Source organism: Semicossyphus pulcher, unplaced genomic scaffold, assembly GCF_022749685.1.
Source record: "Semicossyphus pulcher isolate SPU_LCO1_2020_fin unplaced genomic scaffold, fSemPul1.0.p SCAF_11, whole genome shotgun sequence".
In the NCBI taxonomy this organism is placed as follows: domain Eukaryota; kingdom Metazoa; phylum Chordata; class Actinopteri; order Labriformes; family Labridae; genus Semicossyphus; species Semicossyphus pulcher.
In genome coordinates, this window is record NW_027211615.1 from 23,176,676 (window position 1) to 23,194,307 (window position 17,632).

At 45.0% G+C, this 17,632-nt stretch overlaps 1 protein-coding gene across 3 annotated transcripts in view; it reads right to left on the reverse strand.

The window, feature by feature from the left end:
* Positions 1 to 17,632, reverse strand: part of enah (ENAH actin regulator) — a 141,468-nt gene that overhangs the window by 13,975 nt on the left and 109,861 nt on the right. For 2 of the 3 annotated variants that reach the window (XM_069655681.1, XM_069655689.1), the window contains exon 5: positions 12,675 to 12,985. In XM_069655681.1, the coding sequence (XP_069511782.1) occupies positions 12,675 to 12,985 (311 nt within the window). Of the gene's footprint in view, positions 1 to 2,745; positions 3,553 to 12,674; positions 12,986 to 17,632 lie in introns of all 3 variants that reach the window. The other variant, XM_069655696.1, reaches the window with a different exon arrangement.

Genomic DNA, 17,632 nt, shown 5'->3' on the forward strand with positions numbered 1-17,632 from the left:
ACACACTTTTGGTGCAATGACACACAAAGTCACAACGACACACAGAACAACACATGGACTGAAACACGTTTAACACAGGGTCTGTGTCAGCAGGAACATTAAAGCTCCTGTGAGGAGTTTTTTGATGGTTATGAAACAGACTGAAATTAATTATGATGACTCGATATGAGCTGCAAAAGCAAACCAGACCATCAGCGACAAGATTGATTATTTCTATATAGTTATTTTTAATGTCTGAAGCTGCTGGCGGGGGGTAGGTGTCAGACAAAGCGATTAACAGCACACTGCCTTTGTTTACATTTTCCAGGGCAACAATTTAAAGTCAGTGATACATATGACTGTTAAAGAAGGCAGGACAGCAGTTAAGCATGTCCAGGACAAAATCAGCAAATGGCTTTGTCCACAGGGGGCGCCAAAATCAACACAAACTGAAAGTTCCTCACAGGAGCTTTAAGATACATGCCCGCTGTCTAAACATGACTGAAGTGCTAATTCAGAGCTGCTCATCGTTGGAATCAAATAAATGTGAACATATTTTAACATCATATCTGATGTTTACATGATAACGATGCAGTCCTCAACACAGACCTCAAACCGTGATCAATAATCTATGATGGAATGTGAACACGCTGAGCTGTGATCAATATCTAACCAGGAATCCAGTCCAAGCTAATCATTTTGATTACATCCGAGGTCAAAGGTCTTTAGGATTCATCCTGTGTCTAATAAGAGAATCGCTGAGGGATAAAGGTCACAGGAGCAACGTTCTATTTTCATATTCAGTTACTTTTTAGTGTAATGCCAATTAAACAGTCAAAAGACAAGTGTGTTTTTTTTCTTTATAAATATTCGGAAAATCAACAGTGAGACTGGGAGCTAATGAAGACGTACATTTTATGAGAATTGTTTGTTTTTGTCACAAATGAAGTGATAAAAAAACAGCTAAGTATGGATGAGTGCATATGATATTTTAAGTGTACATTAATTAATATAATAATAATAATATTAACATATGGACATTATTAAATATCATTATTTAATTACCAAAATGAATGTTTCTTAAATTCTTATTAACGAACTTGATTTACAGAAGAAGTCACTTCACTTCACGGAGGCCACGTTCCTCTGGGAACCGTACATCCTGTTGTGCATTGATGTGTTCCAGGTTTGCAAATCATATAAATGTTAACACACATTATCATTTCAACGATTTCAGATCATTAAGCAACTGAAGGACAATCGGTCTTATATTTCAATGTAAAATCACATATTTGATGACTGCAGTTAAACTACAGCTGTTAGCTAGGAATTTGTATTGTTGGCTGACCGCCGGGGTCAGCCCGACACACGGGTCTGAATGTGACTGACTGAGTGAGTGAGTGAGTGACGGTACTTTCACAGCCGTGGAGAGAGATAGTTGCGACATTGCAATGGTGGATCATGGAGCATATTGGACCTCCACTGACGCGACTCTCTGTCTATACGGCTCTGGATACTTTGTTCGGGGAGAAGGCGGGGCTGCTCGTCCGCTGTCCTAACACTCCATACCTCCACTTCACGTATCTCCTTTTAAAGGTTTTTCACACCGTGAACGGATACTGAACTTTTCGTGGATAATACAACTCAAGACCAATTTTGCTGCCTACAGCTGCAGACTTCTTAACTGCACAGCGATTCTCTCTCTACATGGCTCTGGATACTTTGTTCTGGGAGTAGGCGGGGCTGCTCCTCCGCTGCTCGTCCGCTGTCCTCACCTACGTCCGCAGTGCGCACCTGCTTTCAAACACGTTGTCATCGGCCTCATAAGGACAGTCCTTGTAACACATTGCCCACAAAAGCGCACATTGACCTGATGCGGTCATACTGGGTTTTCACCTAGTCTTGTTTAATACTATGAAAGAGTAATTTGAAGTTTACTCTTTCTAAAGTTTAGCGAAATGTTACTGACCAGTCAGCTCCCTATTTTTATACGATTTGCAAACTTGAAAGACAGCAGCACAGCATTGTTTAGTTCAATCATTCCCAGTATTTTCCAACATCTCCACTGGAATGAGATTTGAATTTCGGACAGTCACTGAACCTTAAGTCTTCTCAGACTGAGCTTCCTGCTGTGGAATATGTTTGCCTGCACACTACAGAACACACAGTGAAGAGTTCAATGAGAGAAAATCAGATGGCAAAAGGAAAAAAAATCAGCACAGAGGTGGAAAAAATGCTGAGCTTTGGTTGGGATGTGCACTGACGAAAAGAAAAACAACAACGACCAAGAGATGAAAAGGTAGTGATTGATCTGTATCAACACAATAACAGATGACTCATCATGCCACGCTGAAACACAAGACATATTTCATACCCAATGAGCAGTCAGCCAGTCGCGTCTTTTAGCAGCCAGCACATAGACATACATGCAGTTTATGAGACTGACGAGGCAGTTAGACAGGCCTGAACAACAGTGACTGCTACACCAGGCACAACAGCCACCAAAGCAGCCGCTTTAACATGAGACACAGCTGCTAGGACTGTGTAAGTCAGGTATCAGCAGCCAGGACTGACACGTTCCTCCTGCATGAAGTAAAACTCATCTGCCTGTTTTATGGGACTTGCTTTATGTTGCGTCCAGCTCTGCAGCAAGGTGAATGCATCTAACACGGTCCAGTAGGCCCCCTGTTAGTGTGTGAGTAGTGAAAAGCAGAGGGGAGAGAGGCAGTGAGAAAGAGAGACAAGAGTCCGGACTGGAGGCCTTACCCTGGGGCTGGGGTTGACAGGTGGAGCCCCACTGAGGCGGGTGGGGCTCTGGGCCTGTAGCTGTGTCCGGCTCCCCCGGCCCCGACAGGCCCAGGCCCAAGGGGAGGGAGAGGTGCTCAGCAGAGGCAGAGGTGGCGGCGGCTGCAGCAGCAGGGGGTGCTGTGGAGGGAAAGGGCACACCGGGAGCTTGGGATGAGGAGGGGGGAGACGAGACGGAGGAGGAATATGGAAGGGCAGATATGGGTGAGGGGAGAGGCGGCGGGGTAGGCGGGGGAGGTGGGGTGGGGCAAGCGATGCCAAGAGGGGTGTGGCTGTGTGGGATGGTCACGGGAGAAGGTGCGGGGAACATGGGCGGGCCGTTTGGGGCCGGTGATGGGGGCTTCTGGGTGAGAGGGGATGGTGCTGCAATGGGGATGAGCGGCCGCGGACCTGCAGCCTTCCCTGGGGGGCTGCTAATCATGACAGGGGGTGAGGGGGGCAAGGGAGTGAAGTTGCACGCTGACCAAACCACGGACTTGGGTGGAGGAGCCGGGGCAGGGACAGGGGCCGGAGCAGGAGCAGGAGGCGGGGCTTGGGGAAAAGCTTGCTGTCGCCTCGGGACCGTGGCGTAGTGAGGCAGGACTGGGTGGAAGGCAGAACCTAGTGAGGTGGCAAATCTGGAGGCAGAATGCCTTAGAGGTGGGGTTGGGGGAGTTGTGGAGGAGGGTGATGGCGTCCCAGGAGCTGGGTAGGTGGGCGTGGATGGAGATATGGATGATGTCCTGCCGTACTCCTGAGGAGTGGGAGTGTACAGGGTGCTTTCGAAGGCTAAATGGACAAACCAAGGACAAGACAGGACAGAGGGGAAGGAGACGAAAGAAAGGAAAGAAGGCAGGAAGGAAGAAAGAAGCCAGCGTGCAAACAGGAGGGAAAGACAGCAGGTCAGGAAAGAAAGAAGGAAGGAGGGAGAGAGGGAGGAAAAAAGAGAAGGGGCCAGATGAAGCAGGAAAAACCAGCACAGTTTTATTCCAGGTATCAATACTTTCTTGGGCTGCTACTATGTTAGTAGAGAGAGTTAGCACTGTGGACAGAGCCAGAAACACAAAGCTTTTATAGTTTCGTTTCAGGAGAGAAGAAGGGAAAAAAACGGACTGAGGAGGACAATTCAGAAGAGCAAGAGTTTACCATGAAGCACACAGCCAGAGAATATTAACAAAGTAGTTGCAACTCATCACCTACAGCAACAATCCTGTTCAGTCAGCAGCTGGACACCAGGTCCTGTGAAGAATTTCACCACATTTACTCAAAGACCAAACATGCACCAAGTAACATAACACTTATCAAAGCCAAAAGCAAAATGACCTGTGATCTCCGCTGTGACGGGTATGAGCAAGCCTTTAACTGTGAAATGATCAGGATTAACTGCTTACAAGTTTGATTTCTGAAGGTCAGCCCAGCTGTCTTTAAACATTGTTTGTTGTGTTCAGGGAAAATTTGTTGTCACACTGGATACTTTTATCCAGTCAGATTTTTGCTGGCAGTAACTTATGCACAGATGGAAACGTACACATTCTCTTTTATCTTTTTAAGGCCCTATTTTTTGTTTTTGTTTTTTTGACCTTTAATGTCTTTTTGGCTGACTGCCGGGGTCAGCGCTACACACGGGTCTGTATGTGACTGAGTGAGTGAGTGAGTGACGGTACTTTCAGAGAGAGAGTTGCGACATCGCAATGGTGGATCATGGAGCATGTTGGACCTCCACTGACACGACTCTCTGTCTATACGGCTCTGGATACTTTGTTCGGGGAGTAGGCGGGGCTGCTCCTCCGCTGCTCGTCCACTGATCTCACCGACGTCCGCAGCGCGCACCTGCTTTCAAACACGTTTTCATCGGCTTCATAAGGACAGTCCTTCTATTATAGCCCTGTTTGCACTTTGTAATGACTTTAAAAGCCGAGTCCAAAAGGACTGAGGGGCATTGCAAAACACACTCAAACTATGTACGAAAAAGAAACATACTACACAAGGCCTGAAGCTTTTGATTGAGCTAATGGCTCATACAATGTAACATCTATTTATTGAACGTAATCAGCCTTTAAATCAACAATTACTTCATTGTTCTACCATTTTTGTCCAGACTAAAATAACTCAAAACCTACTCAACGGTTTCTCAGAAACTTCATGATCTTCGGTGGATGTCCTGATGTGTGCACCAGCTGGGCGCACGCCTGGTGGTAACCTTACGTCCAACTTAGAGCTGGAAGTTCCGACGGACTTTAAATTACGCCCTGTGAACCAGTAAGACTTCAGCCCTGTTTGCGTTGCACCCGGGCGTATCTTTTACGCCCAGGATGGAGCAGGCATAAGTTTAGAAAGCCAGACTTAAAAACTACGGTAAAATAAACGGTTAAAGTATCGGTCACTCTGTGCAGTCTGGTGCACTCGACTCCTGTTGACTTGTCATCCATTTCGGGTTTGAGTGTCATCAAAACACAGAAACAACTGTGGGAGTGAATGTCAAGAAAAATGGGTATACATTTTAGATCAGATTGTCATGTTGCCCGAACAAGCTCATGAAGGGATGAATAATGAAAGCCCTGTTTGGTTTTACTCAGAGCCTTACAATCAAATCCCCTTTTTCCTATTTGGCATTCGTCCCTACTTTTTTGTTTCTACGCTACGCCCACTTCTGCACTCTCCAGATCTTAATGTTGTTTAAACATTCTTTCTATAAGTGGTGAGTAAATCCCTCCTCTGTTTCCCAATGTTTCTATCCCAGCTGAGTTAAGCCCTCTCAAGCTAATTACCTTGACTGTCTTTGTTTGGGATCTACTGTAGCGCTTAGCATAGCCTTGACAGTGTTGCATGGAGCTGCCATATGTTTTCTGTGTGTGGGGATGGTGTTTAATCCTCTGCTCGACTTCTGCTCCACTTCCCCTGACCAGTGTACTGTAATTCTACACTTTTTGGAAGTCTTTATCCTCCTGACTGTTTTTGGGACACTGACATAATGTTTAGCAGTTAAAGGTATAATAAGCAGGATTCTCCTAGAAACTTTTACAAATATAATATAATATAAATCATCACTTATGGGCCTCTATACATGTGTGTTGGTGAGTGTGTGTGCAGACCCTCGTGAGACCCTTCCCTCTGCATCTATTCTGTTGTTTTGCTTTGTACGGGACGTTTTCAGGAGGGGCGCTGTTGTGGTTCCCTAAACCAATCACAGCGTACAGGTGAGTTTGGGAGTGGTTCAAATTAGCAACTGGGCCCCATTCAGAGCGGCGAACATGGCGAAAGAGCGATGCAGAGTTGGCCTTCTTTCTGTTGGACAGGTAGGTGCCACAACCGTGATGCTGTCGGTGTTAGCTCGGCAGGGTGCGCGTGTTCTCGCACGAGAGAGTGAGAGTGAGCTTCTGGTGATGAAGAGCCCAGGAGGAGGGGCCCAGTTTGAATGTGTTGTTGACCAAATACAAGGAAAAATCCTACTTTAAGAAGATATCATGGACACAGTTTTGCTCTTGTACTTTATATTGTGTGGTGTATTTAATTTCCTGCTTTGAGTCAAATGTTCAACTCATGTTCTCTTCTTGCAAAGAAAACACATAACTACAGACATGGTTCGAATCTATACACACGCCCACAGATGCATGCGTAATCAGAATTTCTCTCTCAAATACAGAGCGCACCCTTGACCTGACTGTGCTGCTGTGTGAGACACATGCGCAGCAGGAAGAGCGCTGCTTTTCACGTGAACACCTAAAGAGCGGTCACAAGACAGATAAACTGATGGATTTGTAAGCTGCCTGGCTTTTTTCCAACTTCTCCTGCTCTCTGCGACTCCTCTGAGCTTCTCCCAGCTGAACGTTCCGAGAGCTCACGCTGCTTTTGTCCTCTCCTAACTGGAATTAATGCCGATTCCCACTTTCACTTCCACTCCCACTTTCTCTCTCACATCAACCCAGAATTTTCCTTCACACCTTCCTTCTTCCACCAGCTTCAATTTAATTTCCATCCACCCACAGCTCTCCACCGCTACACTATCCTTCTTCATCTCTCTCATTCCCTTGCTCTTTCGATACACTTTGACCTTTTCCATCCTTCTTCATCATTCCACAATCCCCTCTTCTTTCACTCTCTCTCTCTCTCTCGGCCCTCTGTAGCTCTGGGCGGGTCATGTGACTGAGAGGCCCCAGCTTTGCTCTGCCATTCCACGCAAAATCAACACAACATCAAAACACACTGATCACACGGACAGCTGGTCACGTGCACACAACAATATAGAGCGCACATGCACGCGACAGCAAAGACACACTGCAGCCGAGCTCCTCTGTACCAACAAGCTGCTCCTAGTGAACATTCAAAAGAGGAAACAGCAAACAAAGCACCACTTGGTGGTCATAAAAACCACCTTAAATAATATACATAATATATACACATGTATTTCACTTATTCATCATCCATAACATACACTATGAAAACCCTTTAGAGAATATACTCTTAAAACATGCTCAGAAACAATTAAGATATACACAGCTGTGCAGGAGTGTCGTGTGTGTGTGTGTGTGTGTGTGTGTGTGTGTGTGTGTGTGTGTGAGTGACACAGAAGATGCAGAATTTTCTTTTCTCCACATTATGAACACAAACATTATACAGTCTCTGAGTAAAGCAAATGTCTGACATGTTAGACTCCACATGTGACACTCCCATGTGGGTACCTTCTACCATATATTAGGGCTGCAACCTTAAACTCCTTAGACTCCCAGTTTATATCACTATCTGACTAAAATCCTAACTTGCCTTTAAACTGAGAAGTCAGTCGGCTGGAAATGTTTTATTGTCCTGCCCACAGGCGGCACGTGAGGTAAACTCACAGTAAAACACGAGACTTGTGTAGGCTGATGTAGGAGGGTGGAACAAAAGGAACCAAAAGTTTTTTCATTTGCTGAATTCTTAGTGTGGAACAGCCAAACCAACAGTGAAGCTTAAATAAACGAGTCTATAAGAAAAAGCTGAAGAAAACAACCACAGCTGCATCGGTTAAAAATATAATCTCGAAGACTTTCAATCTCTTTGGCGGCACCTGATGGCGATAAACGGGAGTACATTGCAGAAGTACTCTCCAGACGTCCACGGTTGGCTCCCTTTGTTACGGTTGTAACTCTTGATTCTCCTCGCTGACGGTCGCTTTCCTTCGTAGACTGTTTGCCTTCATCCGAGCATGGAATTTGTTTCTTTGTCTTTGGATTTTCACGTTTTTTTGAAGGGTGCGATTTGCCCCTCTTTCAGTGATAAATGGTGCTTCGTCAATTGGCCATATAAAATAACGTAAAAACATTTTAAACATAAATCAAAGGAAAGAGCTGCAACGGCCGACAACATTGAGCGCGGGCTTGATGACAACAGTGTTATTCATCTGATGAAGACGACAAACTTCTCACTGTACTCAAGACTCTCGCTATCGAGACCGCAACCAGTCCCATACTCCCTCAAGGAATTCTATGAACTCAAGTGTCACGGTGTCACGGGAGAGAATCCGTGCAAACCGCTGTCTGCACGCTCCCAGTGACAACAGCCGAGTGCGAAAGAGGATTCAGTGCCATGAACCGCATTCTCACAGACAATAGAAATAAAATGACGCTCCACGTTGAATAGCTGCTGTTCATCTCAGTGAATGGACCAGGGGTTTCCTCCTTCCCTGGAGATACGCAGAGATGTGGGTAAAGGAGCAGCGACATGCCACAGATGACCCCGCCACAGGAAAGGATCAAAAGAAGACAGAAGTCCGTCATCAGAGCCGACTGTTTTCCTCGCCCAGTCGGCACACACTTGATCCTTTTTAATTTTATGTTGACAGCACGTTGTGCTAGCCTATTTCAATTTGATTTAATTCTATTTAATATTGACATTTGTAAGTAAGTGTTTTGTCACGCCCGACCAAGTGGCGCTTTCCATGGTGCTGAAAGGGGGACGTAATTCTTGCAGGTTTCGCAGCGCCTATGTGTCCGCAGCTGCGCAGGAGGAAAGAACAGACATCTGATCTCCGTTACTTAAAAAAAAACGTTTCTGAAACATCCCTCCTTCTGATTTTTTCACAAATCGCACCCTGGTTGTATCTGTAGTCATCCATCTTTTCTTTGTTTGTTCAGCCATAGCAGAATACTGTTTACTCACAACACTTGCAGAGACCGGAAAAGTTTCTGTGAAAGTCGCCACAGACACCCAGTCTTCCTCAGTGGGCCATAGGCTCGATCACCATTGTGTTACCTCATTCAGCGATAGCCAGTGACTTAAAAGACATTTATGAAAATCTTCGAGATTATATCTTTAAGTAACGTGTTTAAGAGTGTTTAGATGCTCTAAGGTGGTGAGTACGTGGCATCACATCAGTCCAGTTCTTTAGTGGATTAAGAGAACAGACAGAGTACAGCTTTTTTACCACTCGAGACAACTAGACGTTAGTACAACAACACTTCGTTGACATCAGTGTTCCTGTCAAACTTGTGAATAGCAATCACTGCAACCTGCAAAAGAGAAACAGGACTATACAGCGTGTTAAAAGGTTAAATCAGAAGCTAACATCAAAGCCAGCAGACTCGGATGTTTGTGTGTGAGCTCCTGCGTGATCCAGTGCGCTTGCTCTCGGTGTATGACATGTGAAATAATTCCTCCTTCTTATCCCAGGGCATTTTCACGCATGCACGCACACACAAACACACACACATTCGTCCCCGGGGCTCTCACCAGCATTCTCCCTGATGATGTATTTTTAGCCTCTGAGTAACACCACTGAACTGCGTCTGCCTGCCTGTGTGTGTGTGTGTGTGTGTGTTTATGCATGCATATGTTAATAGCCTGAGCATGGCAGTGAAGCGTGCCACACAACACTGCCTTCCCCACTGACCCAGTCCTTACATGTAGCATGTTTCGCTTTTTATCACACGGCCGAACTCTGATCCATCACAGCCTCAGCTTATAGTCAGCGTGTTCCTCTTGGAACTGAAAAGGCTGTTACCATCCTTTTAAAAAAAAAAAAGCTTGAGCTGAGCTGTGAGTGCACATGAAGCTCATTCAAAATGAGCTTATTGTGCTCGGAGCACTGACAAGGACACTTATTAGAGATAATAAACTGGATATTTTAAGCAGGAAAATCACAGTTTGGTCCCACGCTTGAGCATCACTTCACATCTTCATTAGAATTTTGGATGTGTGTGTGTTTGTGCGTGAGACTGGTGTTTGAGCTGGCAGTGCTCTTTTAAAAATAATGCACTCACCCCAAAAACCCACGTGAAAAGACTCACACATTCCCCCCCCCCCCCCATGCCCCGGTGCCCTAGCAATCTGTTCAGAGCGTCTGTCCAGCCTGTGGGCAGATGAGCAGAGTGTGCGCCGTGCTGCAGCTTAGCACTAATCAGAAGGAAGCTAACAATTCCAGTGCTGACTGATGGGACAAAGTTCAAGTCCTGCATCCGGCTGCCTTTTGGGACTGTTAGAGAAAATTGTTGGGACCATCTTTAACGTTTAAAGTTACGACATGTGGAAGGCAGTCAACATGTTCACTGGACAAGGATTCAATGTATCTTCAGCTGACATTTTTTAATGTAGCTTTTAAGAATTGTTAAAAGTTTCGTTCTCTTGGGCGCCACCTAATGGCAATATACAGTAACTGCAGGAGCACACTTCCCAATTTAACCAGACGTCTACGGTTGGTTCCTTCTGTTACGTTTGCAGCTCTTGATTTTCCTCGCTGACGGTCGCTTTCCTTTTTAGACTGTTTGCTTCATCTGAGCGTCGAGTTTGTTTCTTTTTCTTTGGATTTTAGCTTATTTTTGAAGTTGTATCTGTAGTCATCGATCTTTTCTTTGTTTGTTCAGCCATAGTAGTTTACTGTTTACTTGCAACACTTGCAGAGAGCGGAAAAGCAGCCGCTTAGCTCCGCCTACCCTCTCTGGCAGACCAACCACTGCTGGATGATGGAAAACACGTCACTAACTGGCCGCCGCTTGGGATTTTTTCCGCTAATGTTGCCACAGACACCCAGTCTGTAATACTGCAAATGCAAAGGCTTTCATCAGTGGGCCATAGGCTCAATAATCACTGTGTTACCTCATTTGGAGATAGATAGAGACTTAACAGACATTTATTTACATGAAAATCTTTGAGATAATCACTTTAAAGTTACATCTTCCGCCTGGGATGAATGTTGTGCCTCAACTCCATCCAACACTTAATCTAAGCAGGGTTTGAGTATTTTGTGTCGTCACATTTCACACTGAAAGAAACTACAATATCGTTTATGCACTATTCTCCCACAATGCAATGCTCTGAGGAAATGAGTTGCTCACAGTTTAACTGTGAAACTGAAATTATTATAAATTATGGCAGAACAATTAGAAAACATTTCATAACTATTACGTTCTTTGTAAAGCTATTTTTAAAGTCTATTTGAGAAATTCAACTGGCAGTGCTGTTCTTCAGTCACAGCCTGACTTCAGGGCACGTGTGCTCTCACTTCCTGTTTGTGTCAAACACTCAAGTTTGTTTTAAACACTAACTGTAAATGTAACGGTCCGTACACACTGTATTACTTCTTTTAACACTGTATGCATTTTTATTTAATAGTTTACATGTTTATATTTGATTCTTTTACTCATAATGTTGTTTCCTTTGCTGGGACGGCACAAAAGGTGGTGCTATCTTGTTGGATGTTAACACCTGCTGTAATAGATACAAACAGAGATCCAGACGTTCTGATTGCATATCAATGCAAACTTTTTTTTAACTTTTCATTTTAGATGATAAAAAAATCACATATATCACCTTTGCTGCAGTATTGTGATATATTGCATACATAATTGTATTGTAATTCCTGTGTTGTGAGATACACTGCCATGACACAGCCCTACTGTAGGTGGTTGGGGTGTAGTATTTAATTGGGACACACTGAAATTAATTAGATCCAAACTTCAGCCTCGCAGTTTTCACACAATATCATTACAGGAAGCTGCTCATTATGATATCAATTATTACTGTTAGGTGCTGTGTCCATGCAGCCTGCAGTCTGCACCTATGCAACCTCGGATCCCATCAGCTATAGTCTGAGACGATATAGCCTCTGGGGACACCGGCGAACGTGCCGCGCGGTAAGTGATAATTGACTTCCCGTCAAGACTTCCTTTTCCGCGTGCTGCATTGTTACAGAAAGAGAAACCGTTGTCTTGTGATTTACTTGTTATTAACGGGTCTTACCTTTGCCCAAATTTCAACATCGTGATGCAGATTTGTAAGAAGTAAAACTTCAAGCTTTGTCAGGTCTGTCCTCAAGAGGAGAAGAAAACTTTTAACATGCTCGTTTGTTAAACGGAGGTCGGAGCGATCTGATGCATTAGAGGAAGTCGGGAAATCTGAACGGCTTTCGTGACACAGCGTCAAGGGAATACATACTCAAATTAAACTTTAGATCTAGAACAGATTGTTAGCTGTTAGCATGCAGATGTCTGTTTATGGAGATTAATAAGAAGCTAAATCGTCGTCAGATCACGCTGATGGGAGCCGGGATGGCATTACGGCGGATTACGTTCCGCCTGCTTTTGTTCTTCTCATGGAGTGTTTTTCCTGCATACGCCGCAGCCTGCTGATACGTGATTGGTCAGTATTACTCGGACTATTACTGTAGTTCAAACAGAACGCTTGCCTTCCCGGAAATCTACGTCCCTGCCTACAGATTCTACTATGAGATTAGCACCTATGTGACCTCCCACTCCAGAGAAGCTCACATGCTCCTCTTAAGACCTGGTTACATGTTCTGTTCAGAGAAGCAAGCACATGTCTTAATAAGATAAACTACCCACATCTTTAGTTCAGAACCTCAAACCCTGGTGCAGGTGTGTGTTAGTTTGTGTGCGCGCGTGTGTGTGTGTGTCAGCAGCAAACCAAATTGCATCACTCACCAGCGTTGGAGATGCGTCTCCCTCTCTCCCAGTCCTGCTGCTCTCTGTCCAACTGCTCCTGCTGCTCCCTCTCCAGTCGCTCTCTCTCCGCCTTCTCCCTCTCCATCAGCTCACGCTCGGCACGCTCCTGCTGCTCCTGGCGCTCCAGTCTCTCCCGCTCCGCTTGCGCCTCCCTCTCCTGACGTTCGCGCTCCTGACGCTCGTGCTCCTGACGCTCTAGCATCTCTCGCTCCAGGCGCTCGCGCTCCTGACGCTCCCTCTCCTGACGCTCACGCTCCATATCCTTCTGCTTCTGCAGCTCCTGAAGCTGCCTGGAGGAGGAGAGGGGAGGAGAGGAGCGGATAGGAGGGAAAAGAAGAGAGAACACAGGATGACAGGAGGAGAGGAGGTGAGAAAAGGAAGGTGATGGGAGGGTAGAAAAAGAGAAGCAGGAGAGGAGGACAAGTTGAGAGGAGAGGAGAGGAAAGATAGGAGACAGGAAACAGGAGACGAGATGAGAAGAGGATGACAGGGAGAGAGGAGAGGATAACAGATTACAGAGAAGATGAGAGGAGAGGAGGAAGGGGGAGAAAATGACAGCAGGGAAGGAGAGATTGATAGGAGGACAAGAGGCCAAGACAGGAAAAGAGGAGCGGAGTGAGGGACAAGAGGACAAGAGGGTAGAAAAGAGGAGGATGGAGGGATTACAGACGGACAGGAAAAGAGGAGAGGAGAGAAGAGGAGAAGAGGAGGAACAGGGATTGAGAAGAAAAGAGAGGAGGAAACACATGAATGTACAATTTAATCATGTCAGCTGTTAAATTATCTGTCAAAAAAAACTCTCACCAATATTTGACAAAAAAAGATTCATAGATCAGGTGACGGACAAGAGAGCGATGGACGTGAAAGACTGAGCGAGAAGGAAAAGCTAAGACAGGCCTGTCCTGACCCCTCCGACCTCCAGGCAATTACTGCCATCATTACATAAGACACGTCATTATATAATAAATGCTGTCAGGCACAATAGCCATGCTGTTACACAACCACAGCCAGCTCTGCTAAATTTTGGGCACATTAAAAACAAACACATTGAGTGGAGGACTGCCTGTGGCAAAAAAAGGCTCCCTTCACTGCACACTGCCGCAGAGAGGCAACGGAGTCGAACAGGAAGTACAAGAGAATAAAGGCAACGTTCAAAACTCCTGTTTCATTGCTTCAGTGTGTTTTTTTTACGTGATGCCATAAGATCATGTATGTGTTCGGTAAGAGGTGTATCAGTGTTCAGGGAGGTTTTCCTGCAATGCATATTGTGTCTGCAGGTCCAGCTTTGGTCACTAGGTGTCAGCAGAAGGCAGGAGTAGGATGTTCAATTATAGCAGCAGTGGAGGAAAAGAGAGAAATGTGTGTGTTCTTGTGAAACATGACTTCAGGCCATTTCGCTTTAATAAAGCTGACATTTGATTGTGATGACTGGGCTGTTGTTAGAGGTATTTGTACAGATTATCAAATAAGAACACATAATAAATAAGAATAGCCACCGACAGCTGCTATATATGCAACACACTATTCCATGGAGAGATATGCAGCAGAGACTGAATGCAAATGTGAGTGCAGACTTCTGCATGTGATCGCTGTGAAACCAAGCGGCAACTTCCGGTGAAGCCAATGCAGAAGTGCATTAAACTGCAGTTCCTCGAGTGGCCACTCGAGGCTCCAGAAAACAAGAAATAACATTATAGCAGATGGGAAAATGCCAATTTGTACAGCAGAAATAAACACGTTTACAGCCTGGTACAAAAAACGGTTTTGTTTTAAATAGCTAATTTTATTGTTCAGGATGACTGTACGGGGGGTGAATTTTTTTATAACACACAGCCTTAAATTATAGGGGGCAGCTCACTTGATTGACAGACGGATCCTGCTGGCTGTCTGCCAGACGTCAACACAGACACACAGACACTGAGTTTAACTTCACCTGTTTGTGTTGTTGGAGACTTTTGAGGATTTTTTCATTCAAAGTTTGGACAAATAATCTCTCTGTGGGATTTATGGAACTTTATGGCCGTGCAAGAAGTCTGAGCTCCAGCTTTTCAGTGAGTTAAATGCTAGTGTTATTGTATTGATATATTTTTGGCACTAAGTAGCAGGTATACTGTGCTCGCTTTAGCTGGCTTGTTAGCCTGTTCATGGTTTATCAAACATTTATTTAATCGTCGGCCGGTAAAAAGGAGCCGGCTTTTTCCCGGAGAGATTACAGTCGACGCCTGTCAGCCATCAAAGAAGGACTTTAGCAATGTCAATCGGCCAAACCCCAAAGCAAGTTTGTGCCTCAAGAAGTATGTCATTATTATCAGCTGGCAAAATCTGCTTTTTTACATTTTTGAATGCTATTGTACTGACGGTATAGAAACGTGCGACGGAAAGAAATCCCTTCGGTTTTTGGTCTGAACACACCTTCCAGAGGAATGGCAAATAAACTGTAGTTTATGGAGAAGCATTAAAAGATATAAAAGAATTAGCAGAATAACATATCCAGGCCAGTACTCACGTTAACGCGCGTCTTGTAGATGTAAAAAGGGAAAACAACACAACCCATCGTTCATCGCAACACCTGTCAGGTTGAGGTGACAAAATAAATAGCACAGGGAGGAGTGTGTGTTGGTATGAATGAGGGGGGCAAATGCTTCAATGCTGAGGGGGAGAGCAGATGCAACTGTGGGAGGTTGCAATCTGCCAGGCTCACACACACATGCACACACATGCACACGTTCAAGGTTCCCAGGAAATCTTTAATTTTATTGGAAAGCCTCAACTGTAACATTGTCACACTGTGTGATTTACTTGGTCATAAACTGCACTGGCTGTAAACGAGTGAGCGTTACATTCATAAATTATAAGCGAGGAGAGATGGTGGGAACTTGAGCAAAATGCCAACATGCACTCTCTCTCTCTCTCTCTCTCTCTCTCTCCCGTCAGGTTGTTTGCCGTCACTCATCCTTTTCTGCTGACGGCTGACTCACAGCCAAAAGTCAATCATCAGCATTAATATTGCTTAATACAAAACACCCGCCCCCTTTGCTTCCATCTGCACTGGTGACACAGACAAATCTCACCCCACCGGTGACACAGACACGTCTCGGGGCATGTTTGGACCAGCAGGTTCTGGCACATGCACACATACACACACACACACACAGTAGTGATGTAATGCTTTGGGGAAAAGTTGTTCCCATGCTTGCTGCTGTGAGAGACCATCCTGCCCCCGCTGAGTCACTCGACAACAGACACGCAAACATGTTCACCGTCATCACGTCTGACACGTCAAACATACACATTTTGCTCAATGTTTCAATGTTTCAATGTTCCAAAGATCGCATGATGACAATTTTTAAGATTGTAGGGATTTTTTATTAGTCGCTTTCAGCTGCACTCGGTCCCACAGGCTCGACTGAATAGACTGAGGAACTCTTGTTCTCAGTCTATCAGGCTGTTAAATCAGCGTTTGGGCTCTAAGTAGGCCGCAGGGTTCATGTATGGACTGAGCACGGGGTGTTGATGCACTACAGCCACTTTGTAATGTCCGATGTAATCTATAGGTGGTTATCGACAGCAGGGACTTTCCCCAGGAGCTAGGAACCTATTCAGGAACTAGTTGTTGACTTACCCCCTGAAAAGTCCCTGCTTGGGGGGTAGCACTTTCCAAAGGTCCAGGAACTTTCAGGGTGGGGCCTGCAGTGCTGATCGTTTCTAATTGGTCGAGTACTCACAGCATTTTATTTCACCCGCCAGGGCTGCATGATATTGGGAAAAAACATACATAGCAGTACCTTTTTGTTTTTCAACATTTCATGTTGAAATTTGCCTTGTAGTATTTGCCTTTGTTCAAATGTTATGTTTGTCATCCATGTGTAACTCACGAGACATCATGAGGCTCAAGACAAATCTGAGGCCATGTTTATGTGCTGTCAAAAAAGGCCGATTGCTCCATCTAGGTTGGAAATTACTTTCTGCCTCAAGAGTCAGGTGAGGTGGTTAAAGCATCTAACTAGGATGCCTCCTGGGCGCCTCCTTTCGCAGGTTTTCCAGGCAGGTCAGACCCAAAGGAGGCCGCATACGTAAGCCCAAGACCAAACTGGGGGGGATTACATATCTCATCTGGACAAGACATACTCAGGAGAAGATGCACAACTTTGCTTTGGAGAAGGTATTCTGGACTAACTTCTTTAGTAGCCACTGCAACCGTGCCGGAGATAAACGAAGAAGATGGATGAATGGATGGATGGTTGCTTATTGCTTCGGGCTGAATAATAGACCTTAATATTTCCTTAATGTGTCCTTATGGAATCATTGCCCTGAACAAACATGATGACTTCTCTTCTCAGTCAGTTCTTCATTGTGCAACACTCATTAAGTTGGTTTTAAAAGCCTTCTTTGTGAACTTATATACACACCTTCACCTATAGGAAAGGATCAGATCAAATGAATCAAGACTGCAAGCAGCATTCAAGCTAATCCCCTCAAACTCTTGCAGCTGTGACGTGGCTGCAGAAAGCTCAGGGGCTCAGATCCACCTGCCTGCTTCTCAGGATTATGCTGACCATTAAGATGCAGAGATATTCTGTCTGCAACACCTCAATCTCCCTAAATATCTCCTTCCACTACGGGAGATAGTGTAGGCATGTGAATCTCCCATCCGTCTGTCCTCTTCCTCCATCAACAGAGAAGGTGAACGCACGGGAGGATAGAAACACAGACGAACAAAAAGAGGGAGGGAAGCAGGGAAAAAATAGAAGATACATTCACTGCCTTGAGGTCGTATGCCTCCACCGAGCAGTCAAGTTGCAGTTTACATCCATTAGTGTTCCAACAGAACCACAGAAGAGAGGAAAGATTGTCCACTAATTCACTCAGCAGGGCATCTTTCTCTCAGACAACCAGTTGTAATTAAATTCCGTTAAGACGTTGCTGAGATATCAAAT